Genomic DNA, 12,900 nt, shown 5'->3' on the forward strand with positions numbered 1-12,900 from the left:
TGGCTCAGTGGATAAGATGCTGAGCTTGTTGATTAGAAAGGTCAGCAGTTCAATGGTTCGAATCCCTAGCGCCACGTAACAGAGTGAGCTCCTGTTACTTCTCCCAGCTACTGCCGACCGAGCAGTTCGAAAGCATGTAAAAAATGCAAGTAGAAAAATAGGCACCCCTTTGGTGGGAAGGTAACGGTGTTCTGTGCACCTTCGGCATTGAGTCCTGTCGGCCACATGACCACAGAGACGTCTTTGGAGAGCGCAGACATGAGCACCGTCCCCTAGAGCTGGAAACAACCAGCACGTAGCTGCGAAGGGAACTTTTAACTTCAAGGAACCGTTACAGAGAAGAGGGGATTGACTTCTTCTCCAAAACAGCAGAGGGCAGGACCAAAATTAACGGGTGGATGAGATCCAAGCTAGAAATAAGGAGAAATATCCAGACAGTGAGAACAATTACTCCACAGATTCGCTCGCCTCCTGGAGATGCGGGTGCTCTGTCGTCGAAAGTCTGCAGAGATTCTCACAGTCCTCCAGGTCATGGTTGTCCCAAAGGTGCTTTTTCCAGGAGGCAACTGGACTTTCTTGGGTTTTTTTTTTTCTCCCTTTTGAAGACGTTTCACTGCTCCTCCAAGAAGCTTCTTCAGCTTCACCATCCTGATAGTGACAGGATCCTTCCATTCAGTGGTGGGTTTGGAAAAAATTTCCTACCAGTTCGGCAGGAGCGTGTGCTTTGTGTGCATGCGTTTGAAACTCACTTTCTCCTGCAAACCCGGTTTGTAAAACAGGTGACACACAGCCATCTGTTTAATTAAACAATTTATAGATTTATAATTTATAAAGTAAATAAATTAAATTAATTAAATTAATTAAATTAATTAAATTAAATAAATAAATTAAAAAAATTTAAAAAATCGGCATGAAGCACCTGAGGTTGAAAAGCAGGAAATAAAAGTAGTCAGTTTGGAGCCGGGGCCAGTGGGAAGGCCCAGCAGCTGATCGTCAGGGAAAACTAGTTCGGTCCCTGGTGATCATCAGAGCTACCGGTTTGGCCCAACTGGTCCAAACCGGTAGAATACCACCACTGCTCCCATTCCCCACTATCCTGTCAGAACTGAAGAAGCTTCTTGGATGAGAAGCAAAATGTCTTCAAAGAAAAGAAAAAACCAATAATGTCCAGTTGCCTCCTGAAAAAAAGCACCTTTGAGCCATCCGTCACTGAAAGTTTTCAAAAATAGATTGGACAATCATTTGACCAGGATGTTCCTAACCTGAGCAGAGGATTGGATAAGAAGACCTTGTGGTTCTATGTTCTCTGAGATAAGCAGAACCGAAGGATCAGCTCTTTCCAGCCTTCCCTGCCGCCCATTAATTATCAGTTGTAATTAGATGTTACAATGCTTTGTTGGCTCAAGCCGATCAGGGCAATCTCTTGCTTCATCCAAGAAGCGTTGGAGCTGCAGGCGGAGATCCACTGAAGAGTCAAAAAGCTCTCGGAAGAAGCATGGAGTGGTCACTTCAGGCAGGAGAAGGACAAGGCCAAGCAGGAGGAGGAGGAGGAGGAGGAAGAGGAGGAGGAGGAGGATAAGAAGAAGAAGAAGAAGAAGAAGAAGAAGAAGAAGAAGAAGAAGAAGAAGAAGAGGAGGAGGAGGAGGAGGAGGAGGAGGAGGAGGAGGAGGAGGAGGAGGAGGAGGAGGAGGAGGAGGAGAAGGAGAAGAGAGAAGCATCTCTCTGTTGAACTTCTCTCCTTTGTGAATCTTCAGCTTGCAACTCCAACTCAAGATTTGAACTACGTCTCCCCATCCCAAGATCACTGATATTTCAATATGTTGGCGCTGACATTATTCTCACTTGTATGTCTTGCTGTTGCCATCGCTTTCGCCTTCCTGGATGTTTGGTATCTCTCTTTGTTTGGCCTCATATACTGTCGTTGGAGATTGGCAAGCCCCAAAAGAAAAGTGTTGGAAGAAAGCATAATGTACAACTGCGTCTTGCCTTTTGATCTGGACCTTATGTGGCACATGAATAATGGGCGCTATGCCTGGAAGGCCGATTTTGGCCGTTATTGGTACATGTTCTCCTGTGGCCTCATACAAACCATCTGGAAGAAGACGCACAGCACCATGATGACGTCTTCCTCTTGGCGCTTCCGGCGGTCTTTGAAACTGTGGGAACGCTTTGCTATCCGGACACGCATGTTATGCTGGGACGACCACGCGTTTTACCTGGAGCAACAATTTATCAATTGCAAAGACGGGTTTGTCCACGCTGTTGTGCTGGTCCAGCATCACGTAACTGGCATGTCTCCAAGCGAAGTCATCCAGATTCTGTATGGGAGGCAGGTAAGGCTTCCAAACGTATCGCGAAGGGCGCGAGTGGTGACCTCACGGCAGACCAGGGGTGGTCTTCAAAAATGTTAGCAACTGGTTTTCTGTCCGAGGTGGGTGGATGTGTGTGGCTATGGTGGGCATGGCCTAATCAGGGCTCCAGAGGCTTTCCTTGAGCCTCCGGGAGAGTGAAAACAGCCTCCCCAGACTCCGGAAGCTCTCTGGAAGCTGGAAATGGGCCCAAACTTCACGCGGGACCATTTTCACCCACCCCAAGCCTCCGCACGCACCCTGCGCTTACCTGCATTCCAAATGTGCCGTGCGAGGGCTACTGGGAGGGGTGAGGTAGGGTGGGAGGAGCCAGCCAGGAGTGGAATTTGGGGGTTCTCCAAACTGCACAGAATCTTTGCTATGGGGTCTCCGTAACCCCTAGCAGCCCATTCCTGCCAAGGACCCTTTCCACTCTGTTATTCTGCTTTCTCCAACTTGGACAGGCATCCCTTGGACCCTTGAAAAACCTTCTCCTCAGGTCATGTCTTTTCCTGACTAGGAGAAAGAGGAGAGGGACACAGAATGATCCTGAAACATTCTTCATAAATTTTGGGCCTCCAGTCCCCTCATCATCCTGGTTGCTCTTCGCAGCACTTTTTTTCTAGAGTCTCAACATCTTTTTCATCATGCGGTGACCAAAACTGGATGCAGTAGTCTAGGTGTGGTCTTAAAGTATATACTGTATAAAAGTTTGTTGAATCCTTTGTTCTGGGTCCCAGAATTTTGCTGGTTGGGGCCCCTTTTGCGGAAGTATTTCCAAAAAAAGAAACACAACCTGCACTTTTTATCTGGAAATAAGGAGAAACTTTCTGACAGTGAGAACAATCAACTCATGGAACAGAAGTTGCCTTCAGAAGTTGTGGGAGCTTGAGACTTTCAAGAAGAGATTGGACTCCCATCTGTCAGAAATGGTGTAGGGTTTCCTGCTTGGGCAGAGGGTTGGACTAGATGACCTACAAGGTCCCTTCCCACTCTGTTATACTCTTATTCCGCTATCATATACAAAGAACAGTTGCAGGAACTGGGCCTGGATAGTCTAGGGAAGAGAAGGACCAGGGGAGACAGGATAGCAGTCTTCCAATAGTTGAGGGGCTGCCACAGTGAGGAGGGGGTCAAGCTATTTTCCAAAGCACCTAAAGGACAGACAAGGAACCATGGATGGAAACTGAACAAGGAGAGATTCAACCTGGAAATAAGGAGGAACTTTCTGACAGTGAGAGCAATCCACCCATTACAGAAGTTGCCTTCAGAAGTTGTGGGAGCTTCATCATTTGAGACTTTCAAGAAGAGATTGGACTCCCATCTGTCAGAAATGGTGTAGGGTCTCCTGCTTGGGCAGAGGGTTGGACTAGATGACCTACAAGGTCCCTTCCAACTCTGATTATCTGTAATATTCTGTATTGGTTTGTCAAGACAGGATTTAAAAAACGTTGTCTAATGGGTGTTTTGAAGATTTAAAGAGACCTGCCTTCATGCCATTCCTTTTTCTAAGTCTTAACTAATACACTTCAAAAGTTTTCTAACATGTCTTCTATTGGCTCTATCTTAGCCCCATTCCTTGTTTTAGCAACATGTTTCAACGGGGGTGGGATTCAACTGGTGTTACTACCGGTTCAGTGACTACATTTTGTGTGCACATGCACATGCATGCCTGACGTGCGCTATGTTGTGTGTGTAAAAAAACCTTAAGCTGTGCCGCCCGGACAGCTGAAAAGCGCTGCACGCAGCTGTGCGGTGTTTGAAAAGCACTTTTTCCCCCCTGCTTTTTCAACCTCAGCTGTGCTGCACAAAGCAGCTGAGTTTGAAAAAGCAGGAAATAAAGGGCCAAACAGCAGCAAACAGAGAACGGGTTCGGTGTCTGCTGCTTTTCAGAGCTACTGGTTCTTTAGAACCGGGCAGAACCTGTAGCATCCCACCCTTGTGTGTCAACTGTCCAACCACTGGACCCAAACTAAGGAAACGCGGTTGGGAGCTTTGAATCCCCAAAAGTAAAACTGTATCGGATACGCTATTTTTTTTACTGTTGGAAGAAAAGTCCATCTGGGTTCAGTTCCAAATGGGGGAAAGGACACTGGAAACATGGAGGCTACTTGGAAGTTTGATTTAATGGGGCAGAACCATGAAGCACATGGTCCTGGTGCCGCTGGACAGATGGAATGGAGAGCGAGATACTCCTTGAAAGAAATCTATCCTATTGGTTGTCAGATTCCCAGGGGGCTATGATCCAGCTAACCTTGTAGACTGTCTGTGTCCCAGCTTTGGTGGACTCTTGCTGGGTGATGATGTAATGAAGAGGGTTGATTTCTGAAAGGTGTTGGGCAATTCCTATTACGGCTTAAAGGCTTTGGCCTGGTTTGGATCTTGCATGAGGACTTATCCTACCACCCTGGAACTAAAGGAGGCGGCTGCTTTCCAAGAGCGTGTTCCTCTTCCAAGGAGGTATAATTTTCTGCCTTTTCAATACTTCCTAGAATATTATTTCTATTATTATTTCTATTATTAGAATGTTTCTAATATTCCTAGAATATTTCCCAAAATAAAAGGGATGCGGTGGCTCAGTGACTTAGACACTGAGTTTGTCAATCAGAAAGGTTGGCGGTTCGAATCCCTAGCGCCGCATGATGGAGTGAGCTCCCATTCCTTGTTCCAGCTTCTGCCAACCTAGCAGTTCGAAAGCACGGGAAAAATACAAGTAGCAAAATAGGGACCACCTTTGGTGCGAAGGTAACAGCGCTCTGTGCATCTTTGGCATTTAGTCATGCTGGCCACATGACCATGGAGACGTCTTCGGACAGCGCTGGCTCTTCGGCTTTGTAACAGAGAAGAACACTGCCTCCTAGAGCCGGAAACGACTAGCACAGGTGTGAGGGGAACCTTTACCTTTATCTTAATATTTCATTCTTCTAGGTGGGTGCTAACTTTCTACAGTACCGAAGAATCAAAAACAGCTCCGGTTTCCCCCACACGAACGCTTGCTTAGTTAAACAATAGCTTCCCTTTCTCCCCAATGTGATCACATTGTGCAATTGTTATGGGAACAGTCCGTCTTTTCCTCCAGCACCTGCAGTGGTGACCTTGATGGCTGTGAGGCTTTCAAAGTCCACAAACATATCCTCAGCATTCTGTTTCCCTCTTCCCTCCCCGCCCTCCCAGTTCATTGGCAAGTTGAAAAGGGTTACGGTTTGAAAGAAGCAAAGCAGTTGAATCTTGACATACGTCTTGCAGGACAGGGGTCGCCAACCTTTTGGACCTCAGGGACCACCCAACTCATAATTTTAAATCCCATGGACCACCTTCGCTCAAGGAGTCCGGCTGAAGTTTCTTGTTCGTTTTCCCATCATGTTAACATGTTATCTACTGCAGTAATCAACTCATTAAGTTGTGTTCACACCGTATTCCAAGCGCAAAACAATCTGCAGGTGTTAAATCCCTGTGCCAAATGTTTCAGCACATTAAAAGATGCATTGATTACCAGGCATGAACTTATAACATTATACTATTTCAATTTGTAGATCTGATTCACATTCACCTTTGCTGAAGTCTTAATCTTAAGCATTGCCGCTGAGGGGGCAGAAAGGTTGCCGGAGCGGCGCCTGAGGAGCTCCGAGGTGAGCGGCTCCCGCCGCCGCCATTGCCATTTCTGAGGGGCGCTTCAGGTCACCATGCAAGGCCGATCGGTCAGTCTTCTGAGCCAGGCCTCGTTGCTGGTCAAAGCCTCCTTGGCTTCCCCTCCTCACTACCGCCTGGTGTCGGAAATCATCTCTCTGGAGGAGCGTTAGCAGAAGCAGCCTGGGAAACTTTGGCTGTGCTCTTGAGAAACAAGAGTGATTCCGGCTGCTGCCCTCCATGAGCACTCAGAGAGAGAGAGAGAGAGAGAGAGAGAGAGATGAGTTTTCACATAGCTTGGCCAAACTCCCGTCCCTGGGATACCTCCTTAGCAAGGGGAAGACTGATGGTGGCAGCGTTCAGAGCAGGGGATTTGGCTGGTGTGGGGCACTTCGGGGAAGAGCCAGGGAAGGTTCTGACGTTGCCATCTCCCACGTGCTCCCGTCCCTTCATGCATCAGCCCACCCACCAGCATCACCCCTTCACCAGCTGGCTGCAGCTCGCTGTCCACCCGTGCCCTTTGGCTCAGCACAATGAGCGTGGACTGTGTCTCCCTCCCCCATGTGGAGCACGTTCCCCTCATGCACCCACCTGCAGTGGCAGGTGCATGAAAGGAGTTCTTCGCCAGCAGGCCCTGCAGGAAGTGGGGGAGAGTGCAGCATTTCCCTGTCCACTCTCAGACCCAACACGTGGTGCCTAGCTGGGCTTACCCAAAGGGGGGAGGAGGATAGGAAACAGTGCCCCTCCCAAGACTGGAGGAAGAGGGCCTTTGAGCCCCAGGCCTCAGTTTGGGCAGTGCCCGCCCACACAGGGGGAAGCCCCTTTATCCCAAGTCATGTCTTCCCAGAACACCAACAGAGCGGGGAATTTGGTTGCAGCTCTCAGCTTGGAACAGAGATGTAGTGGTTGAACTATGCCCCCATCTTGTCACAACAGCACCATTACCTTCTCCTGGATGGCAAGGAGATTTCCAACCCCACCCACAGGCCGTTCCCATATTCCAGAGCTGTCACAAGACTGGCCCTTTGATCATCCCGGCGTTGCGTGTGATTTAACTGTGTGATTTAATTGCAGGTGGAATCGCCTGAAATCCCCGAAGACGTCCATTACTGGCTGAAAAGCATGCAAACCAACAGAGAAAGAATGAAGAAGGATATCGAGAAAAATAGCAAAAGCAACTAGAAGGTTCTTTAGATCTGCTGACATCTTCAGAAATGTGTGGGACCACCTTTTCTTCTCTATCAAGCTAAAAAGATGTTATTCCTTTTATTTTTATTTTTTTGACAACAAACATAAACATAAAACAATACATAAAACCTTCTTTCAATTTATATAGTGTGTCGGTTGGTGTATATTTCTTGTGCACAATATCTGTAATCTTTCCCTCTTAGTTTCCAATTGATATTCAAATTAAATTGATCAACTTTCATGTCATATTAGGTTATTATTACATCATCATTAGATTTAATTGCAAGATCACTTTATCCTTTTTGAGCAAATCTCAGTTTTTACCAATTCTAATTAATATCATAATAAATTATACTATTGTATTATCTTTGCTATTATATTATATTTATATTATATTTCATTTTCCTATTTTTCTATCTAACCATTGATAAAATAAGTCCCATTTATTATAATATTCTTTTTCTTCTTGCTCTCTGATGGCCAGTGACAATTTACTCATTTCTGGAAATTCCATTATTTTCTTTATCACCTCCTCCTCTATAGGATTTTTTTCATTTTTCCAATTTTGGGCAAATACAATTCTAGCTGCAATTAAAACATTAATAATCAAATATGTCAATTCTCTGTTGTATCCTTCAGGTAAGATACCCAATAAAAACATTTCTGGTTTCAAGTCTATATGCTGTTTTGTCATTTTTTCCAACCATGTATGAATTTTAGTCCAGTATCTTTTGGCTTCCACACACATCCACCACATATGATAATATGATCCAAATATCTGATGGCATTTCCAACATTTCACTGATTTGTCCTTGAACAGTCTTGCTATTCTTGTTGGGGGGAAATGCCACCTGTAAAACATCTTATACAAATTCTCTTTATATGCTGTCAACATTGTTAATTTATAGTTTCCAGACCATAATTTCTGCCATTTTTCTAAATCTGTCCCATATCCAAAAAATTTCCCCCAAGCAATCATTGTTTCTTTAACTTGTTCTTCTAATTTCACTCCTAGTAAATAACCATATAATTTTTTAATCATCCTCTCCCCAGTACCTGTTAAGATTTTATCTAATTCAGTAAGTTCATGGTAAAAACCTTCTGTCTTACTATCTTTATCATATCTAGAATGCATTTGCACATATGAATACCAGTTCATCTTTATCTCGTGTCCATCTAGTTCTTGGTTTGTTTTGAGTTCACCCTTTCAATTTAATATTTCACTATATCTATCTGTGTGTTCCATTTTATAAATAATTGGATATGCAAATACCTCCATAGTTGACAGCCAGACCGGTATTTTCATATAATGTTGTTTCCTTATTGACAATAATACATCTTGAATATAATGCCTCCTAAAATACCCATGTGTTTACTTTCCTTATACCATAAGAATGCATGCCACCCCAAGAAACAATAGAGGAGATATTAGTGGACTTGTACAATGAAGCCCTGGAGAATGCTAACATGCCTAAATCATGGTTGGAAGCATATATTACCCTTATTTATAAAGAACAATCAGAGCCACAAAAATTCAAAACTATAGACCAAAATCACTTTTAAATGTAGATTACAAAATAATGACTACAATATTGGCGGAAAGATTAAAGAGAGTATTAAGTAGAATTATCCACACTGATCAGAATGGCTTCCTCCCCCATAGGCAAATAAAAACAAATACATGAACCATTATGGATATATTAGAATATTATGAAGTATACTCAACCAAGACAATGGCATTGATATTTTTAGATGCCCAGAAGGCATTTGACAACCTGAATTGGAACTTCCTGATTAAACAACTGATAGGCATGAAATTTGGTGAAAATTTTATAGGATTCATTAAGACCATTTATAACATGCAAACCGCAAAAATATTAATAAATGGGGAAAATACAGATACCATAAAGATAAATAAGGGAGTAAGACAAGGCTGCCCCCTAGCTCCTCTATTGTATATATTGGCAGAAGAGACTCTCTTAGTACAAATTAGGCAAAAGCAAGAGATTAGATAACTAAAAATTAAAAAAGAGGAATATAAACTCCAGGCATTCGCCAATGATATGGCATTTATATTAAAAGAACCCTTAGAAGCGAGCCCTATACTACTAAGAGAAATAGAAGAATATGGAAAGGTGGCAGGGTTAAAAATTAACAAAGAAAAAACAAAAGTATTTACAAAAAACTGTACAAAAGAGCAGAAGGAAGAACTAGCAAATAAATTAGGTATGTAGGTGGTAAATAAAGTAAAATACTTAGGAATCTGATTGATTGCTAGATGTTCATCGATTAAAAAAGATAACTATGATAAGTGAATAACGCAAATAGTTAAAGATTTAGATAATTGGGCCAAATTGCAGTTATCGCTATTGGGACGTATTTCGATAGTACAAGTGAATATTTTGCCAAAACTGTTGTCCTTGTTTCAGACAGTGCCAGTCAAGTTGGAAAATAATTTTTTTGTAGAATTAAACAAATGTATATCTAAATTTATATGGCAGAGGAAAAAACCCAGAGTGAAATATAAATTGTTACAGGATGCCAAGAAAAAAAGGAGGATTTGGCCTTCCAGATTTTGAATTATATTATGATGCTGCTATAATAAACTGGCTTAAGAATTGGGTTAAATTAGAAAATAGAAGGTTATTGGTATTAGAAGGTTTTGATCTCCAACTTGGCTGGCACGCCTTCATGTGGGATGGAAAATCTAAACAACATTCATATTTCCAAAGGCACCATGTAAGAAACATGTTGTTCAATATCTGGGGAAAGATTTAAAAAAACCACTACCGAAAGGTTCCATTGTGGCTATCTACATTGGAAGCAATCACATATCCAAATGTATTGGATTATGAAAATATTGTCAGATATAAAGATTTATTATATGATACTGGAGAGCTTTAAAAAAGGAACCAAATACAAATTCAAGGAAAGGAGATAGCATGGTGGCCCTTCGCACAAATACAAACCCATTATAAAAAAGATAGAGAACAATTTGTATGGGTTGGAGGGGTTTGAAGTGGGTAGTGATGCAGCTGCGGTACGGCTTCTGGTCCGTGGTCGTGTCTCATCTTCTGTGTGGGTGTGAGTCTGTTTTCTACGTGGAAGTGTGGTGGTAGCATCTTGTGTGGCCCTCGTGGTTTCTGCTATCTCATGAAAAACAAAACAAACATTCCAACATTTCTTTAACTGGCTAAGATTTGCTGAGAGAAAAATGAGGAGTAAAGTAATTACTTTAGTTACTAATAACGGGACTGAGTTTATTAAATGACACCAGACCCACACCCATGAGGGCCACACAAGATGCTACCACCACACTTCCACGTAGAAAGCAGACTCATACCCACACATAAGATGAGACACGACCACGGACCAGAAGCCATACTGCAGCTGCATCACTACCCGCTTCAAACCCCTCCAACCCATACATGAAGTGAACTAACGCCCACCATGAAGATGCAGCACGACCACGAACGCAAAGCCAAACAGCAGGATCACAGCTCACCAGCTCAAATCCCCCAGCAACTAAGACTAACCTGAGCACAACCAAGCCCCTACCTGAACAGAACACACCCCCAGCCAATCAGAACACAGCCAACCCCCAACCAATCAGAACACAGCCAACCCCCCAAACAATCAGAATACACCCTCTAGCAGTTAAAAGGAAGAAGCAGCTGCAAGCTCACATTACTCTGAGAAGCACAAAGCTGAAGACACAAGCCTGAAGATGATGAATGAGACTTCATCGAAACGTTGCTTAGATACTTCCAATTTTACGCAGGAGAAAACCCGAATAACCAAAGAGATAGATATATATATGACTGAACAAGAAGCTACTGAAATAATTTCACTGTTAGAAAAGAAATTTAAAATAAAACAGTTAGGTGAAATTAAATAATATCTTGGTTTAAAAATAGATAAAACTAGGGGAGGATACAAAATCTCAGAGGCAGATAAAATTAACCAATTACTAAAGAATTTTAAAATGAAACTTTGTAAGCCGGCTTAAACACCGATGAGCCAGGAGTTTAGCCATAGTGATGTACAAAGTCCTGTTTTTGATAAAGATATTTATCAGTCCTTAATTGGTAGCTTATTTTATCTCAGTAATTGATCAAGGCCAGATATAGCATATAGTGCTAACCAATTAGCTATGTTTAATGCTGAGCCAATTGAAAGGCACTGGCAAGCTGCTAAATACGTGTTAAGATATCTAAAACAAACAATGCATTATGCATTATATTTGGAGCCTAAGGTTGAACTAAGTTTAACTGCATATGCTGATGCAAGTTTCATTAAAGATGTAAATACATGTAAATCTACATCAAGTACTGTAGTATTATTAGGAAAGGTGTTGATTGGATGGAGGACTATTCGACAGAAACATTTAAGTTTGTCAACAATGGGAGGCTGAATTCTCATGTTTATCTCTATTATGTACAGATTTAGTTTATTATAAGCAACTATTGATTGATATGGGAATTGATGTAACAGATTCTATTGGTGTTTATGAAGACAACCAATCAGCAATACGGATGGCTTCCAATCTTGCTGTTAAGACAAGATCAAAACACACAGATTTAAGATATTTAAATGTGAAACAATGTGTGCAAAGTAAGATGATTAAGCTGTAATACTGTATGTCAGAAAATAACATCGCAGATCATTTTACAAAAGCCCAAGGCTCTGTAAAGCATAAGGCTTGCTGTGAGGATTATGGACTTAGAATGTAAGGTTGTATATATTGTCCTACCCAAAGGGGAGAATGTTAAGAATGGAAGTCACCTAACACTTAGACAATTTAATACTGTCTCTTTAAGGGAATGCTAAACTTGTAATTGGGCGTGGTTCCTCAAACAGTCATAAGATGGAGCCAAAAACCTGGGTTGTTTAGTCCTGTTGTTGACAGTTGCTAGTTGGTCAATGTTCTGATGTTCCCTGTTTCCTGAATATTTCCCTATTGACTGTTTCTGATCATAGTTCTTCTTGGATTGATGTGAGTTTATTACTGAACTGTTATTGATATTGGACTTTGTTATTGGATTATCCCTAGACTGAAAACTGACTGCTATAACTGTGTATGACATGGACTGCTTGTTGGACTTTGCTTAACCATTTACTGGAAGTAAAAACCTACATTTTACTATACAGTGTATCTGTGTGCTGGTTGTGTGTTATTCTTCACCACTCTCACTACGTATCCCTATGTGCACTCATTCTCCTAACAGGGAATTACCTCAACAGGACTGTGTCTTCATCTTTTACTGTGTTTCCAAACCTCAATTTCATAGAAGTGCAAGTTGCATAAAACTGTGGTTAGAACTTAAATCGGAGTTTTTGCAATACAGTTCTGCAACTGGAGCTATTGCAATATTTCCTGCAGATGTTTGCACATTTTTCAAGCCATCAGCTTGACTTGCCCGCATTGGAGCAGTTGAGTTTTAGGCCTGCTTGGGAGACTGGAGTTAATTGTATAGGTGTCAGGATTCTGGCAGTTGCCCTAATTAAATGATGAGCCTCAAGCCAAGTTTCAAAAATTTCAAAGAATTTATTAGGAGCGAACATGTCAGCATGATCTGTATGAAGCCGATACTGAGATCCAATCTGAGTCGGTCACCAGGATAAGAGGTTTGGTCTTCTGAGGTTTGGTCTTCTATCAGGGCAACCTAGTCCACCCAACCATGGGACGGAGCATATTGCTTCTGTTTTTACCTTTCAGCTCCAATCCAGGGGCCTT

At 42.4% G+C, this 12,900-nt stretch overlaps 1 protein-coding gene across 1 annotated transcript; it reads left to right on the forward strand.

Annotated features, from left to right (window-relative positions):
- Window positions 1-1,643: 1,643 nt before the first annotated feature.
- Window positions 1,644-7,841, forward strand: LOC113446400 (protein THEM6-like). The gene is made up of 2 exons (XM_026716033.2): window positions 1,644-2,333; window positions 7,050-7,841. The coding sequence occupies exons 1-2, from the start codon at window positions 1,818-1,820 to the stop codon at window positions 7,155-7,157; spliced, it is 624 nt and encodes a 207-aa protein (XP_026571818.1). The 5' UTR covers window positions 1,644-1,817; the 3' UTR covers window positions 7,158-7,841.
- Window positions 7,842-12,900: the final 5,059 nt, after the last annotated feature.

Source organism: Pseudonaja textilis, chromosome 3 (assembly GCF_049901715.1).
Source record: "Pseudonaja textilis isolate UNSWEBS1 chromosome 3, rPseTex1.2, whole genome shotgun sequence".
Lineage (NCBI taxonomy): Eukaryota > Metazoa > Chordata > Lepidosauria > Squamata > Elapidae > Pseudonaja > Pseudonaja textilis.

Excerpts from the sequence above, each read along its gene's own strand:
- LOC113446400 (XM_026716033.2), top strand. The coding sequence starts at position 1,818 with ATGTTGGCGCTGACATTATTCTCACTTGTATGTCTTGCTGTTGCCATC. Across the intron at positions 2,334-7,049 it reads AGATTCTGTATGGGAGGCAG|GTGGAATCGCCTGAAATCCC; the intron begins GTAAGGCTTCCA and ends ATTTAATTGCAG.